This window comes from Mytilus edulis, chromosome 5, assembly GCF_963676685.1.
Source record: "Mytilus edulis chromosome 5, xbMytEdul2.2, whole genome shotgun sequence".
In the NCBI taxonomy this organism is placed as follows: Eukaryota; Metazoa; Mollusca; class Bivalvia; order Mytilida; family Mytilidae; genus Mytilus; species Mytilus edulis.
In genome coordinates, this window is record NC_092348.1 from 27,022,263 (window position 1) to 27,040,640 (window position 18,378).

At 30.8% G+C, this 18,378-nt stretch overlaps 2 protein-coding genes across 2 annotated transcripts in view; one reads left to right on the top strand and one right to left on the bottom strand.

The window, feature by feature from the left end:
• The window catches only part of LOC139523349 (selenoprotein S-like), a 39,308-nt gene that overhangs the window by 4,726 nt on the left and 16,204 nt on the right, over positions 1-18,378 (bottom strand). The gene's annotated exons all lie outside the window — the stretch shown is intronic.
• LOC139523350 (uncharacterized) lies at positions 9,437-17,934 on the top strand. Its single transcript, XM_071317240.1, has 2 exons — positions 9,437-9,572; positions 17,368-17,934. The coding sequence occupies exons 1-2, from the start codon at positions 9,510-9,512 to the stop codon at positions 17,731-17,733; spliced, it is 429 nt and encodes a 142-aa protein (XP_071173341.1). The 5' UTR covers positions 9,437-9,509; the 3' UTR covers positions 17,734-17,934.

The following is an 18,378-nucleotide window of genomic DNA, read 5'->3' on the forward strand; positions in this document are numbered from 1 at the left end:
CGTTTTGAATTCTAGTGAAATAAAGTTAGTTATCCCAATTGCTATCTTAAACATCTTAAATCAATTTCTGTTTATATGTTTATTATTTCCTTATCGTTTACATGTCTGTATCTGTCTTGTTTTATTAAAAGTCATATGAAACGAGTGACCGGTGAAAAATAATGTTATTCCAATTCTTGAACCAATGCATACAAACATCATAAACTTAGTCTTCTGCGCACGATTTTATCATTTTTTTCGCATCAATTTCGTAATTTTTTTTTCAATCAGTCAGTGTTGTTGTGAAAATATGGCAGGTAATTAAAGTTCGTGTTTTGAAGCCGAAGTTTAATGATTGTCACCTGTTTGTCAACAATCAACAAAAAGTAAAAAAAAAAAGCATGGCAATTGAGCACGTGTTTAACATGTACATTCAGATAATAGTTAATTTTAAGGACATCCATGCGTTTTGCGATCACCGAATTTTTACGAGATGGTTCACACTGAGGTCACTTTGCATACGAAAAATATGTTGGGTGAATTGCTTCCTGGAAGGAAGCAATTAAAATAATTAAAATAATAGTTATCAAAGGTCCCAGGATTATAATTTAGTAACTTCTTCTAAATATGAATAAATTTAAGAATTTTCTTCAGAAAAAAGTATATGTACATAAGTTTTATAATGAAAACTATCCATTGACTTTTTTTAATTTGAGGTTTCTTATGACTTTAATGATTTTTTTTTATAATTCCATCGGTATTCTAGTTTATACTTAAAGATGGGTTTCATTGCACGATTTTGTATCTAAAATCAACAACCTCATTGTTTTAGTCAAGTGAGGAGAAAATGGAACAACCTTTTCGGATTTTTTTTTCAATGCTTTAAAACTGGGTTACTACTCAGGATTCGTAAGGAATTAAATAAGAATCAAAGTGATGTTACGAATCGTGCGTTTGGCGTATTTGATTTTCTCACAACATGTAATGGTACAATATTTATAATCTTTTATAATATACAAGACAGCATTTACTGTTCAAACAATAAACAGGACCGTAAACATAAAATACTAATAGTGAATTAAGAACGTAATATCCTGAGCTCAAATTTAAGCAACCAGTCAAGAATTATACAGCTATAAGGAAAATGAAATGTGGGATACACATCAATGAGAAACACATAGTGACACAGAAAAAACACATTGCGACACAGAAAAAACACATTGCGACACAGAAAAAACACAAAATCAGGAGGTCAACGAAGGTTGAAATTTTATAAACTAAATTCAAACAAACCAAAGGTTTTTTTCAAAAATTAAAAAATAAACACTTGAAAAAAACAATAATCGACTAAGAAATAGAGAAATCAATTTACAACAATTATAAATATTATGCACTGAAATCGAGTCTTGTTTATTTCCCTCATTCTTTTTTGTCTTAAATCTCAAGATACCAAATAAGATTCTTAGAAGCAAAATGTTTGTCTGGTTTCATAAAACCATCCCCGTTTATGAAGTATTCCATTTTATTACACGATTCTAATGAAATTATACATCTTTATAACTAATAACACATAGATGTTTAATTAAAACGGAAATAGTCTATAAAATAGTTATATGAAATGGTATTTTTACGATGGATAATGGAGAGGCAGCGGACATATCTATCATCAATGAACGACAAGTATTTAATTGACACGTCCTTACTTAGAGATAATCAATTTCTATTTCATGGTTATTACAGGGGGGATTTTTATAATCGGCAGAAAAACGCGAACTGAATCTGGAAATGGCAAAAACAATGGTCTGTCCAAGTATTAAGATAAGAAATCAACATACAGAATTTAAAAAAAAACCATTCTATACTTGAAAACACACTGTCTTGAAAATAATTAGATTTACCAAGTAATCTTAAGCTTGTTGAAGATTTTTGTTTTGTTTTGAAAACGATATTGATAAAAAAAAAAACTAGAGGCTCTCAAGAGCCTGTGTCGCTCACCTTGGTCTATGTGCATATTAACAATGGACACAGATAAATTCATGACAAAATGGTGTTTTGGTGATGGTGATGTGTTTGTAGATCTTTCTTTACTGTACATTCTTGTTGCTACAATTATCTCTATCTATAATGAACTTGGCCCAGTAATCACAGTGGAAAATATTTCCTAAAAATTTACAATCAAAGAGCTGAAAGCTCTGAAGAAAAATGACGCCACTGTCTCTAATATTGGGATAGTTTTTATGCAAGTCTTGATTTTCACATACCGTAATTAGTTTAACAATGCAACATGTATCGTAAGCATATAATTGATATTCGTATATGTATGTGTGTGTGTGAATTGAAGGTGACAACTGGCTGGTTTTTTAAGACAAATGAATAGGTCAAGACTAGCTGAATTGTACAAATAAATACCGTAGAAAGGCTTGTATATTTCTCACTGGTACATAGTCTGAATCTGAGTCCGTTCGCTTCCATTCACGTTTGCGCCCACTCATTTTCACCCCTTTCACTTTCACACCCTACATGTTCGCACCCAATCTTAATTGGTTTTGTGTTTAATAACTATGTAAGCAAGTGTTTTCTGATAAGTATAATTGTTGTCATTGTCTCAAAATAAAGTGAGACAGCAATTTTTTTTTGTGTTGAATAAATCTTAATTATGTTTTGGATAAGGTATTGCTAAAAATAATAATAATCCTTTCTAAATAAAGTGGTATTTTGTCAACGTTTTATTTTGTGTTGAATAACTCTTAATCATGTTTTGGTTAGTGTATTGCTATAACTTGTTTCATTGACTTGTTTCAAAATGAAGTGAGATTCTGACTATGTTTGTTTCTGCGTGTTGAATAAATTTTATCATGTTTTGGTTATATTAGTGGATTGCTATATTTTGGTTTCTATGTTTTATTGTTTCGTTGTTTCAGATCAATGGGACCAAGCTGTTAAAAACAATTATCTTTTGTGTTTTTTCCTTTAAAATCTTCAATGTTTTACTCATACCAAGCTATAAATACATTCAGTATTTACACCAAAGCAATTTAAAACAACAACCATAATTATCCAATTATTCAACTTGAATTTGAATTAAAATTGGGCGTGAATGAGTAGAGTGTGAATGTGCGAACGTGTAGGGTGCGAAAATGTATTGGGCACAAACAGACCTGATGCCACACAGTCTGAACCCCCTTCTCCCACAAAATATTAAGTAAATAATCTTTTTGTTACTGCTATCAAAGGTCTAATGAAACTCAGATAGTTTCAAACATTTGTCAAAGAATTCTAGTCAAACTGGCACCTAGTTAAATTGGCACCTGAACGTCGTAGGAAGGCGTCCCAGAAAAATAATAAAATAGCCTTGCCAGACGTCATAATTATTTGGACTAATACATGAGATATTGTGTATTTTTCTGCATTATTTTAACCAGTTGAGCATTTTACAGGATTGTTGGTTTAATGCTGTTTAAACTTTACTGAAAAACAAACACCTTAAATTTGCTAATTATTTGGCATGAAAGTTTGATTTATTGAAAGGGACTCGTAGTTTTCCATTTTATTTTAATAATTGACTTGTTTTTACAATTACACAAATTGTCTAATTGTTAAAACAACAGCTTTGGTAAGGGCTTCGTTGTTTACCTTTATACACTACATATCCACTTTCGTTTCGTGGTTTACCAAAATACACAACAACATATTCACTATGTACTTGGTAACAGTAATTAATTAATTGAATAGAAAATATTATATCAAATATTATTGGATGCCGAATTGACGTCGAATAGGTGCCGATTTGACTAGATGCAAATTTAACCAGGTGCCGACTTGACTTGTACGTTTCAATTCCTCTGCGATCGTTTGCGGTATTTTCTTGAGAAAACCTATTTTCCATCATCAAAGAGAAGAAGAAACTGCTTTAAAATGATTCTGGAACGCTTCATGATTGTTAAAATAAGTTTAATTCACTCAAAAACAATTTTAAAACTTGCGATTAAACAGGAAGTTTCCAAAGCACGTGTAAAAGAAGAAATTAACCGGTGAGAGTGGAAATCCGTATATGACAGATATCCCTATAGTACGACTTTGAAAGTAAAACAGTTCAATCCTTTTGTAAAACAATCTTTAATATACCTATCACATTAATGTTTGAATGGTCTTAAGCTTATTCAAACCATATAAGTCGGTGTGAAACACCAAAACGGAATGAACAATAACCGATTACGTTTTGTAGTTTACAAATTCTAAAACTGGTTCCCGTCAAACTACAACACTTTGTTCGAGTGTAGTGGAATACAAGCAAAAACCAGTGTAAACTGGGTCCTGGCTGGTTTAATACTACACAATGATGCATAATGATAACAAAAGCAGATTCCAGTTTGTTTGGAAAATAGGAAATACGAAACCAAGCGCGGTAGGCAGAGCAATGTAATGAAGTTCAGGTCGGCAGTTATGGAACAATGACTGCGTCATTTTCCAAAAATTAACAAAAATTTATGAAAATTGTTAACAATTGACTATAAAGGGCAATAACTCCTTAAGGGGTCAATTGACAATTTTGGTCATGTTGACCTATTTGTAGATCTTATTTTTCTAAACATTATTGCTGTTTACAGTTTTATCTCTATCTATAATAATATTCAAGATAATAACCAAAATCTGCAAAATTTCCTTAAAATTACTAATTCGGGAGCAGGTTGTCCGATTTGTCTGAAAATTTTAGGGCAGATAGATCCTGACCTGATAAGCAATTTTACCCCCATGTCAGATTTGCTCTAAATGCTTTGGTTTCAGAGATATAAGCAAAAATCAACATTTCACCTCTATGTTCTATTTTTAACCATGGCGGCCATCTTGGTTTTTTGGCCGGGTCACGCCACACATTTTTTAAAGTGGATACCCCAATAATGCATATTGTGGCCAAGTTTAGTTAAAATTGGATCAGTAGTTTCAGAGGAGAAGATTTTTGTAAAAAATTTCAAAAATTTACGAAAAATTGGTCAAAATTGACTATAAAGGTATAAAGGGCAATAACTCCTTAAGGGGTCAACTGATAATTTTGGTCATGTTGACTTATTTGTAGATCTTACTTTGCTGAACATTATTGCTGTTAACAGTTTATCTCTTTCTATAATAATATTCAAGATAATAACCAAAATATACAAAATTTCCTTCAAATTACTTATTTCGGGGCAGCAACCCAACAACCGGTTGTCCGATTCATTTGAAAGTTTCAGGGCAGATAGCTTTTCACTTGATGAACAATTTTTCCCTTTGTCAGATTTGCTCTAAATGCTTTGGTTTCAGAGATATAAGCCAAAATCTACATTTCACCACTATGTTCTATTTTTAGCCATGGTGACCATCTTGGTTGGTTGGCCGGGTCACGCCACACATTTAAAAACTAGATACCCCAAAGGTGATTGTGGCCAAGTTTGGATTATTTTGGCCAAGCAGTTTCAGAGGAGAAGATTTTTGTAATAGATTACTAAGATTTACGAAAAATGGTTAAAAAATTGACTATAAATGTCATTAACTACTAAAGGGGTCAACTGACCATTTCGGTCATGTTGACTTATTTGTAAATCTTACTTTGCTGAACATTATTGCTCTTTACAGTTTATCTCTATCTATAATAATGTTCAAGATAATAACCAAAAACAGCAAAATTTCCTTAAAATTACCAATTCAGGTTTAGCAACCCAACAACGGGTTGTCCGATTCATTTGAAAATTTCAGGGCAGATAGATTTAACCATGTCAGATTTGCTCTAAATGCTTTGGTTTTTGAGTTATAAGCCAAAAACTGCATTTTACCCCTATGTTCTATTTTTAGCCATGGCAGCCATCTTGGTTGGTTGGCGGGGTCACTTACCAAGAATGTTACACGAATCTGTAAACATGTGGAGGTTTTTCGATAGATTTGCATTGTTCGTTCATAGTTTTCTATGCAGTGTTTTGACAGTGAGGTATTGTATATCTGTTCGTCATACCTTCTTCATAGACCTCATTATTTTCGTTTTTTTCTGAAATTTATGGTTTTATCGACTCTCTGTATGTTATCTTTTTTTACACGCTGACATTAAAAGATCTGTTAATTCAATTGAGGTTGATATCAATATCTACATCACCATTTACAACTCATATATCCAATTAGCTAAGTGCAAAATTACTTTTACCAGTTGTTCTAAAACAAAACGTTATATTCATGTATAATATGTCGTAAGACCCGATAGCCTATTGAACAGAAATTTTAAGTGGATAACAGTATGCAATCAGATTTTCATAGCAAATCAAATAAGGGTTTTATAATGAATAATTTGCATGGTTTCTTATAGCTATAGTTTTTATCCATTTCGTCACCCTGGCTTTGGAAAAACACAAAAGGAAGAAAAAGGTTAAACAAAGAATAAGCTCAATAAAGAATTCAAAAAGAAAACAGCTGCAGTTTTATTACAATTTGTATTTTGTTTTGTTGTACATATTACAATGTATGAAATATTATGTAGTATTAAGAGGCTGTCGAAGTAAATATCAGGCAAATCCGATGATATGGGTGGCACAACATAATTTTTTTCCCACCGAATTTTTGGTTCCAATGCAATGTTTATATCATACAAAGTATATATATGTCAAAGATATTTTTGAATCAACAGTGGATGGCTTAGAAAATGTTTTTAACGTTCACTAACAATGCAACAAAATTTTGTACAAAATGAAGAGTTATCTCCCCTTTCAATGAATTTTCAGTGCTTTCTATGTATTTTTTTTCTCTTCATTTGATTCAGTTAATAAAAACACAAAATTTAACTTTGAGAAAGAATGAATTTGTGATATGAAATAGATGAATAAATTTTGAAAACAAAATATGTCATGTGCCATCCATTGCCTGGTTTTTTCATGGACGCCCTCTTAAATGTTAAATAAAAAGTTACATGGGATTCCACAGAAGTCCATTTCTCAGATTAAAAAGGGATCGAAGATACAAAAGAGAATTTCCCACGGTTAAGTCGAAGAGAAAGTAACAACGCCATGACAAAAAACCAAAAACGACAAAAAGACATGCAAGTTATCAGAACACTTCATGTTAAACTAAAGACTGGTAAACACAACCCCTACCAAAATCCGACAGTGATATTTTATGCTTCGGAAGGAACACGTTATTTTCCACAAGTGGCGCCCATCATGTTACTTAAGAATGATTGATATCAAAATTTGCCAAGATTGCTATATCTGGATTACAAAAACTAAGGATTTTCTTATCCCAGGCATAGATTACCTTAGCCGTATTTGGCACAACTTTTTGGAATTTTGGATCCTCAATACTCTTCAACTTTGTACTTGTTTGGCTTTATAAATATTTTGATATGAGCGTCACTGATGAGTCTAATGTAGACGAAACGTGCGTCTGGCGTACTAAATTATAATCCTGGTACCTTTGATAACTATTATAAAGACACTTATGTAAACGTTTGTATAAGAAGGTTTGCGTCAGGAAAATGGCTATTGTTATCTTATAGTTTGTTTCTGTGTGTGTTGCATTTTAGTGTTTCTGTTGTGTCATTGTTCTTCTGTTATTTTTGATGTGTTTTAGTTTGTAACCCGGTTTCGTTTTTTCTCAATCGTGAATTTCGAACAGCGGTATACTACTGTTGCCTTTATTTGATCAAGTAATTAAACTTTTTCTTTGGCGAATTGTTTCTAAATGTTGGCGCTAAAGAAGTATGTATATGTTAGTCTGAACAACGTTATCGATGACGCTATACTATATCGAAATTATCACGAGTTTATTCCATTTTAAATTAAATACGAAAACAATTACTATATCTTGGTGGAACAGAATTATCCAAGCTTCTTAAATCCAAACAACGTTTGACACAAAAAACTTAAACCCGAATTCGTACAGAAACAAAACCATGAATAAAGACCATACCAAGTCAGAATAGACTTCCGACACGGGAAATTTATAAATTTCTAGTTTCTATATTTTATCAGTAAAATACGGAATAAGATTCTGTTAAAAATGACAGAAAACTGGGATCTTCTTTTCGCTAGTGTCAATGTTTAAGCAATCAAGGGCCAAATGTCATGCAGAGCAAAAGTGACAATCACCAGTACTGTTATCTATGTCGTTGTGAGAAAAAAACATATAAAACTTACAAAAGGATGGATTCAAGCGCACTCGTGTTGTCGCATGGAATCGACATAAAGCGCCATTTACCAATATATTAAGGACCATAATGAGTGAAAGGCAAAATTGAAAATCATGTACACAGTTTATAAATTTACGTGGTCTCAATTTTGTCATAAGAAAGAAAAGTTGAAAATCATTAGCTAAATGGTTTATCAATAAGGGGGTGTCCATTTGACTTCCTTGGGGTTGGACGGACGGGGAAGGATGACTTTAAAAATGGATCACTTGGCATGGTAAGAACTGAAAATAGATGACATGACTGCATATATAAGACGGGGTACACATAAATATTCTGCATCATAAAGATGATACAAATATGAACAAAAATCAAAATAAATTTTCATGGAAAAAAATTACCATGCGTGAATGATAAAAATAAATGACAAATTTGGAAAAAAATCTCCAGTCCCCACCCCAGGATACCAGTTGGTTGATCGTCTACCAAATGCAAGATAATAACACCAAGTGACATTCTCCTAAAGGTCCATTACTCCCGAACGTAAAAGTGAAAATCGAACAAGACCTTCATGTTGTTATTTTAAATATAATAAAATAAAATAAAAAACTCCGGTTGAACATTTGTTAAGGTTTCTGCAGGCAAAAAAAAACCCAGTTAGAAATAAATAAAAATAAACAACATTATCAAAATGCTGCTTTTGGTATCGTATTTTTAACATGAAGACGTTCATGCAATTTCAGAAAGATTTGACTAAGATAATTGTTTTCTTCAACCACCGACTTTCATTGCAGGCGAGACAATAGTGTCAGACATCATGTCAACTATTAATCAATCATTATGAGATGATCGTCATTTGTACTTTGTATCTTTATAGAATATAAAATTTATATCAGTTGTATTAAATCACAAGTAGTCAAAATACTCTAAAGCCTTTTCTGTTATATATCAAAATATTAATATAAAGTACGGTCTCCAATATCATTGACAGCATAATCAACCCAAGCTAATGTTAATGGGTACTAGAAGAAACATCTTTCAATACATTTGAGAGAAAAAATTCATCTAACATCCTCAAGCCATATCAAGTACATATTAATTCATAAAAATGATCAAAATTATTTTTCTTTGTCTCCCAGTACCTCCTTCCGTGTCAATTGATTACATTATCTAATTTCTATGCTAATATTCAATGATAATAAAACAGTTTTTCAGGCATGATTGATAGTTTGGAGATGAGCTTCTAATTTACAGAATATATAAACTGTTATTTTCAGATATTCATTACCAAATTAATAATAAATAATGACTTTGTAATTAAAACCGCCGATCTAGAGTGGGTTATCCCTATAACGTCATTTGGACATAAAAATCTTCATGTATATAACTGATGGGCATTGTTTTCTCGTTCACTTGGAACCTCCTGAAAGTAACTGAACAGACAGCCATTATGGTAAGACATGTCTTCATAGACTTCATTTTATTCATATAAATTGATATTCAATTGAACTTAATATAATTGTTGGGTTTTGTTTTTTTGGTTTTTTTTATATTAAGATTCTATTTAAGATTTTTTTTCACAGAATTATGGAATAATTTTCTAAAATTAAAGGTCTGAAATACATTTAAATTATGATAATTAAAAAGGAGTAGGTTCAGTAAAACCCCTTTTTGGCCTCAAAATATAGCAGTTTTACAAAATTGTGAAAATGTAATCTTTTAGCTATTTACTGGAAAGTAAAATGCTTCTGCTACATAAATATGGGCAGTTTTTGACAATGCAATGCACATTTACCGGGTACTAGCATCATTAAGTCATGCTAAATTACAGAAATCTTCACAATTTTAGCATTTTAGTTCAATTTTAGACGGTTTCCGTCTTAAATGAAAGTGGCCGCATTCGTGATCATTCATAATATTGAAATGTAAGTTGTATTTGATGATAATACATAACACATATAAAGGTTGAGGATGAACACGGATGCGGCCACTTTCGTTTTTGACAAAAACCATCTGAAAAGTGACGTGTTTTGGCATATTTGAAAAAATTGTCATATTTAATCTTGAATCAAAGCGTTTTTAATGACTAAATCAGTTAAAATCTTTCACATACACTAATTGAATCCATTGGAATAGGCACTTAAGTGTTAAAAAAACTGTCCAAAATCTTTCGTTAGATGAACCTGAAATTTGAGGCCAAAATCGGCCCTTACCGGACCTACTCCTTTATATAAATAAAAATCTTATTCACACCCCAAATAAGTTTTTGAAATTCATTGAATTATCCAATTGTTTTTTTAGATCGTCTAATTCTACCCACAAAAATTAAACTTTTTTAGAATGACATCAACAAACAACCTAATTTAAAGAAGTTCGCTCGAAAAGACAGAAATAATGTTAGTTTGTGGAAAGATGAATTGATGCTTAATATAAGGCATACAATCATCCAGGCAATATTTCTACATCCTCGTTTTTTTATATAGGGACACAAATTTTATATGATTGCAATATGCAATTTTAAACACGAAAATCTATACACAAATTTCTCAATGTTGTTCTTAATAATCTATTTTACCAAGTACAGAATTGTAGAATACCATCTTAGTCATATGAAAGTTGTTATTCATTCGTTTGACGTGTTTCAGCTTTTGATTTTGCCATTTAATAAGGGACTTTCCGTTTTGAATTTTTGTCAGAGCTCCATATTTTGGTGTTGGTTTTTCTTACTCAATCAGGATACAAAGAGTAACATGGTAAATTTAAATAAAAAATGCACTGCATGAATATATTTACAAAACACAATACCAATTTTGTAAAACAGTACTTTCAGTATTTAACAAAAGATTTTAAGTCGCTGTTAGCAGAAAGAAACATTTCCCTACAAATCAACGACTAAATTACAAAATGAAAGATGAGTAGAATTTGCATGTTAAAATATTTATTTATTTTTACAAATTACTCGATTTCTACGCATGCAATTATTAAATAAAAAAGATATCGTAGTATTAAGTTAATGAGTTCTACAAATGTTCATCCGATTAAAACATAAATTAACTCATCGTAGATACCAGGATTGAAAAAAGTTAAAAAGGCATAAGTCATTTAAGATTATGATATCAACATATATTTACAATTAATGAAAACAGCACTTTATAAATGTAATGCATCCGAAATGCCTTTTCTGTATTCACTCTCACCAGGAAGACTGAAAGCCGGATATTTGAAAGTCATGAATGTGTAAGAACCGAAACAGTTAAAGAGTTATTTCACTAAAAATCCATGTAAGACCATATTAGCCAGAGGCATATGATAACAATACGCCCATAATTCGTTAACAAACTTATATCAAGATACCCCGTCATACTCAATCGAATCTTATAATAAATATATGTCCTTCTTCCAAATGTACTTTTGTTCATTATACGGATCAAATATCACTTTAAAAATTTGGGTGTACGCGAAGAGTATTTCTGGTTTTACCAACATTAGGAACTCTCACATATATTAAAACATTTAAAATTAAATTAAAGCCAAAGATGTTAAGTTGAGAACATACTTCAATAGCTGCGAGGCTACACAACCAAAAAGGGACACCCAAAGATTTGCTTGATGGGATTGAACCATGAATGTATTGTGTATGACGTTACAAACATCAATAAAAACAAACATGTGAGTCCTGCATGGCAATACATATAGTCCCCTACCGATTAAAAAATAATTATAATGGAACGAAAATCTAACTTGATCTATAACTTGTCATGGTGTAAACTACAAAAATAACAAACAAACCTACCACTGAATTCTTCAAACAATTTACTAAAGAAAAGGGGAAAAAATCCAAAATGTCATTTATCTATTAAAAAATGAGTTATTTCCCTCTCAACAGAAATCTAGTAATTAATCAGTATTTCATCAAAAATTTAAATCTAGGGAAAGGACTTTAACTGAACAAGGAGAAATGCTAAAATCGTGAAAATAAAACTTGACCTTTTTCTCGTTTGAATCTTTTTATATATCGCTTTTGTTTGATGCGTCTCCGACCGTACTTTCATAAAGAACGTCCAAGCCTAAAAATTGGAAACCTAATGATGTAACGTTAATTATTACTTGAAATCTACGGAACCTCTATGATCAAAAATGTGTATAACATATTTAGCCAAATTAAATCTATGTCAACTCTGCCTTATGAAAGAGGGACTAAAGATACAAGAAGGACAGTCAAACTCATATATTGAAAATAAACTGACACCTCCTTTGCAAAAAATAAAGGGACAAACAGACAAATAATAGTACAGAAGACACAACATAGAGTTTTGAACCTTATTAATCCCATAACCAATCAATGAGGATATTAAAAATGTATTGCAGGGTAAAGAATTAAATTTTGCACCTTCGAGACCTAGCAATCGACAAGTAGAGCAGGAAAAGGAGAATGACACTTACTAAATTAATTGCATACGAATCAGTTTAAGGAAATAAAGTGACCGTTTTTAACAGCGGTGTTGTGATTATATGTATTTGCGTCTCTGCTCACGATAAACATGATTAAGCCGGTTATCATCTTCCGGAACTAAAATAGTTATCTGATCTGTAAATTGACCGATCTCGAAAATTGAGACTAGAATCGGATGATGGGTGTTACATTCATGATGATGTAACATGAATCGGTTACAAAATTGACAAACTGAGTCTCAATTCTAATTTGGAGATCATGTGATTATCTTCGTAGTTTTCGCTTGGTTTGTTTTTCCAAAACGGATTTTGAATTTAGGTAATCTACAGTTGTCTCATATTATTATCATGACTTTAGTATTTTTATTGGTAAACCCTATACAACAATTAATGACAAACGAGATGTTTTCTTTGAAGAAATGTTTCTTTATATAGCGAATATGTTTCATTAACTCCTACTCATGAAATGAACATTTATGCTGTATATCATATTTGTTTTTCGTTAATTATTTTGCAAAAAATTCAAGCCGTTAGTTTTCTCGTTTCTTTTACATTTATCAATACCGTGGGCTTGTTATAGCTTACCATGCGGCATAGAATTTGCTCATTGTCGAAGGCCTAAGGTTGACCCATACTTGTTAACTTCCTTGACATTTGGTTTCTGGTGAAGAGTTATCCCATCGGCAATCATACTGTATCTTCTTATTTTCATATATATTTATAATATGGTTCGTCTGACACATGCAGTAATGTTTCAGATTAAAATTTTAACAACATCTTATTACTTAAAGTTGTACTGCAAAGTAATAAATATTATAGTTCCGTGAAAAATCTTCCTTATTTTTGTATTACAAATTTATAGCTCAATGTATATAATGTGGGAGTTTTATTGAGTTTTATGTTAATAAAAAGAGGTATTTCACATCAACTGTGCTTACAAATATTAAGAATTAGTCGTTAAATCTTCTTTTCTTCCTATAATGCATTCGTATTAGTTTAAAAATAAGAAGATGTATTATGATTGCAAGGACAAAACCAGAGTTCAAATGACGTGGATGAAAGCAACTACTATGGCCTATCAGAATGAGAAAAATAGTCTTGTTATTCCACATTTAGTTAGGTACATTTCTTTAAATATAAATAACAATAGAGAAACACTTCATATACAACGGTAAAAAGAAGTATAATAGTTTCATATATTGATAAAATTTACTTGACCGGTTTTGTTCCTCTGAAAACTGGGAACTAAACATAATAACATAGATTAAAATAATTTGAATCCTCAAGGTCTTGCATAAAGTTTTATCGCCACGGATACGTTGTTTTTGTGTTAAGATTGGGTGAAAAAATAATAATGAATCAATCAATCAATCATTCAATCTAAAGTTTTATAATATCATGCTTGCCTTTTTCTTCATGATTCAAATTAAATGAAATTAAGATTGATTATAAGTTCCCATAGTTCGTGTTCTTAATTACTAGTAACCGGACATGCATTGCACGAAATGAACATTTTTTTGTGTTTCATCATGTCCAAATTATTGAATATTAATGGGGTTTTTTTTAAATTAATTTGAAAAATACCGTAGTTCAAATTTTATGTACTGTTTTACAAGGCAACATAACTTTATCCAATCGTTTTGTGTGCATGAGCTTTTGATTTTGCCATTTGCGTAGGGATTTTCCGTTTTTTATATTCCTCGGAGTTCATTTTTTTTTAAATTTTACTGTTTACCAGAATTAGTTGCTGTATAAAAAAAATATGTAACTAATAATCTACTGCAAAAGCATGATCCCTAAAGGAGGAGCGTGTGCCATATTCTTTGATGTGGTTAGGATTGAATACTTTATGATTATTTTTATTGGTATGGAAGTCATTAAATGGCCTGTCAAAAATTTTAAAAATGGAACTACTATCCCGACAATTTGGAGCATAACAACATAATATAAGACCCTAATGTCAAACCCTTTTTTATTCTGTAGCCAGCGTGTTTAAGTTTAATACATGTAGTGTTCTGATGTCGTATAACTTAAACAAATAATGTATTTTTGCATTTAAAATAATACTGTGTGGTACAAATTATGACCTCTCACTGTTTTCTTAATTAAAAATCATAGCCAATGACAATTCAAACAAATACATGATAGCATCTAAAGTAGAAGTTCAAAGCTTTTCGGTTTAAAAAAAAAAGTTCACAGCAACCTTTCCGATACGCATGTAGCTAAACTCCAAAAAAAAGGACATTAAAGTATTTCCGGAAAACTTTTAAAACTAATCCCATGATAATACTTTATCTGAGTTGCTAAACTTTAATCACCAAATAACTCTTGTGTTTCTTACAAATAGACAAAGTATTAATATTAATCTGAAAGGTCAGCAACTAATGTACAAAGCGTAGGCTAAACGCCTGATAAAGTTTATTGCAATGTATCAATACGTTTCAAATCCGATAAACTTATTGAGAAATTACAATATTAGCTCTATCTGATCTATCCTTTTTAGATTATATACATGAAAAATTGTTTTATCTTTGTTGATGATGTTTGCTTCATTCCCCCACAGAGCAATATTGTTTTGTTGAACGATAAATACGAGATTACACCAATGTTGGTTGTGTTCACATTGTTATTGCTCCAGTAGGCTTTAAAATGGTTTTAGCCGACTCGTTAATCAGTTGATAAGGAGTCAAAAATGTTTCGAAATAGTTGTGTGTCATCTTTTTGTGGTTATAATAGTGTAAAGATAAATAAAGTGCTCACATAAAATGTTCGATTAACGTGTAACTTAAATAATGAATAGCTATCCAGGGTACTGTTAAAAAAATAAGTTAATAATAATAATACTCTGAAGACTCTGTTCATCGTTTATTTAGTAGTAAAAAAAATAACAGGTTACACATGTCTAAAATTTGAGTTGCATGCCATTTAAGTCTATGTGTCTCTCCATGTGTCTGCCACTTATATCATGTCACATTTAAAATTTTAAAAAATTTGCTTTCCCTTCCCGTTATCATATTAGAAAAAAATCATGATAAAAATATTTATTTAAAAAAGAGATACACAATTCAGTACAAGGCCATATAGTAATGAAGATGCTTTATGTTTGATTTTTAGCTATTTGTACTGGTATATATCATGATTAGTGTCTCGAATAATGAAATATCGAGTTACAAAGGGACGAATTTATTAATTATATATAATTTAATGTCCAATAAATATACATACTGTTGTCTCATCGGCAATCATACTACATCTTCTTATTTTTAAATTGAATGTCTAATAAACTATACCGGTAAGAAAGTATATAATATTTTTTACATAATAAATCAATTTAAAAAACCACCAACACGAATTCAAACGGGATTTCTGTGATAGTCAATGTGTCTATAATTATAAAACGTCCTTGGTTTATATATATTCCAGTTTGTCCTTCAGTATTAATAAAAACAGACTTCCTAAAGTATTGTAACTTAGTGAATATATCGTTAAAACCCAAGTCACTATTTAGGGATGTAATGATCTCTATAACATGTCATGGTTTGTTTTTTTTTAAATTAATTATTTAGACGGCGATCAACAAAATAATTAAGAATTGTCTGAAAATGTAGAAAAAATGTCTTTTCGTCCAATTTTAAAAATATACGTTTTATTTTAGAACCCGTTTTACGGTCGAACGAGAAATAAAAAAAAAATAGATGAAACATTTGGTGACATGATTCAATATTAATAAAAGCATAAATTGATTTAAAGATCAACTTTCCTACTTACGAGAATATAAGACCTTCTTATTTATGGCAACTGACACTAATGTGTGGCCAATAAAATAAGAAAATTTACAAAAGAAAAAAAAGTTTTGAAGTCATGACAATCAAAATGAGAACTTATTTAATTTAATTATTAAAATCCATTCCCTTTTTTCTATTTCACTGCCTAATTACAGAATTTAATCATATCAACTATTGTTTATAGATTGATATAAGATTTCAAACACTTCACAATTTTGTCAGTGGCTATTTTGAATAGGTTGATCATTTCTATATCAGTTTCTCAACGCATTAGTACCAATATATCGTAGATCATACTTGTCCATTTATGGCAATCCGACTTTATTACTTGTTTTGTCATGTTCCTTACTTTTACATTTACTTCTGTTGCGACTTTAATATTGTGTGACAAGTAAAAAAAATAGTATATGAGCTTTAAATAGGAAACTTCAGACATTGACTCCTTACAGAAAATCCACACATAAAATATTGACTTTTCAAATACAAATACTGATGCATAGACCTACAAAAGAAATCATAACCTGAAGAATGAATCTTAAAACTTAAGACGAGTAGAATATATCAGACAAATATCTACTTATGCGTAACGAATTTAGAAATAGGCCTCCGTTATATGTTGTATTATGAATACATCAACTTTGTATTTCATTATTCAAGTGTCACTGCTGAGGCTGGTGTTGACGAAACGTTAATTTGACGAATCAAATTACAAGCCTGCGACTACATATTTGAACAAACAAAAAACATATTCAAAGCAGGAAACAAAATCAATTAAAAGCTAAAGTTGTCTTTAAATCCGTATTTTTAAGGATAACACTATGTTACGATAGCATTTTTGATTAACCTCTCTAAACGTCCCGCGATTTCGAGATTACTACGATTCTCGTTTTTTTTACTCCGGTGTTGAGTGAATCAATCATGAAAACTTTTTCAATGGCAAAACATTTCACTCGAAATTTAACTTATAAATATCCTCTTTAATAATCTAAACTTTTCTTCTTCTTATTTCAGAAAGTTGATATAGTTTTACAGCAATGTTTCCTGTTATTTGTAACGATGATGTCTATTACACTGGTAATTACCGAACCTGTTGATTTGGAAACAGAAGTAGCAGATGAAACCCCTTCTGAATCAGAAGGACATTTTGTCTATGTAAACACAAATCCATCAAGACAACGAAGAAATGGACTGTCTTTATTGGCTCCACCGAATATGTACCAGCAAAAGTTTGCTCCATTTTTACACAAAACGCCAGCTAAACGAGATGGATTTTGGATTTGGATGCCAGCCCAAGGATACGTGTCCGTTCCACGACAGGGTCAAGCAGGAACAAATGGTAGAGGAGGTGCAAATTCAAACCTTCTTAGATACGGATAAGATGGCGGCTATTTTAATATTCAGTACAAGCAATTGAAACTCAGGATGGTTCACCGAAATTATGTTACCGCTAGACATTTTTAAGATATTCTGTGATCCACGTTTATTTCTAAAGACCGTCATTAGATGGAATGTTTACCATACAAAAAGAATTTGACATTATAAATACTACATTACTTTTAATAAAATTTGAAAAATGTCTACTGTAAATAATTCATAGTTTCCTGATACAATAAAAAGATAAAAATAATTTACTGTTAGCAAATATCAACAATGCACACTTTTCTTTATTAAAATTACATATTTAACCCCTAAAGAATAATAATAATAATACATTACATGTTTCTTATATTATCTTTTTCCAATTAATAGTATTAAAAAAAGAGTCCATGAATGGTCATTCACTCACCAGGAATAATAAATATTTTTTTTAAAATCTATCCTAGTTTCAAAATCTTTTCCATCTAGAAAAATTGTGACAGAACATGGATAACCAAATTAAGATGAACCAATAAAATGAGAAATTGTAAACCTTCCTTGTTGAATTTACGTTTATATCACGGACTGGTACATTACAACACAACACAATAGCAACAAGCACTATTTCAATCAAACAATACAGCAAGTTTCTTTACATAACAATAA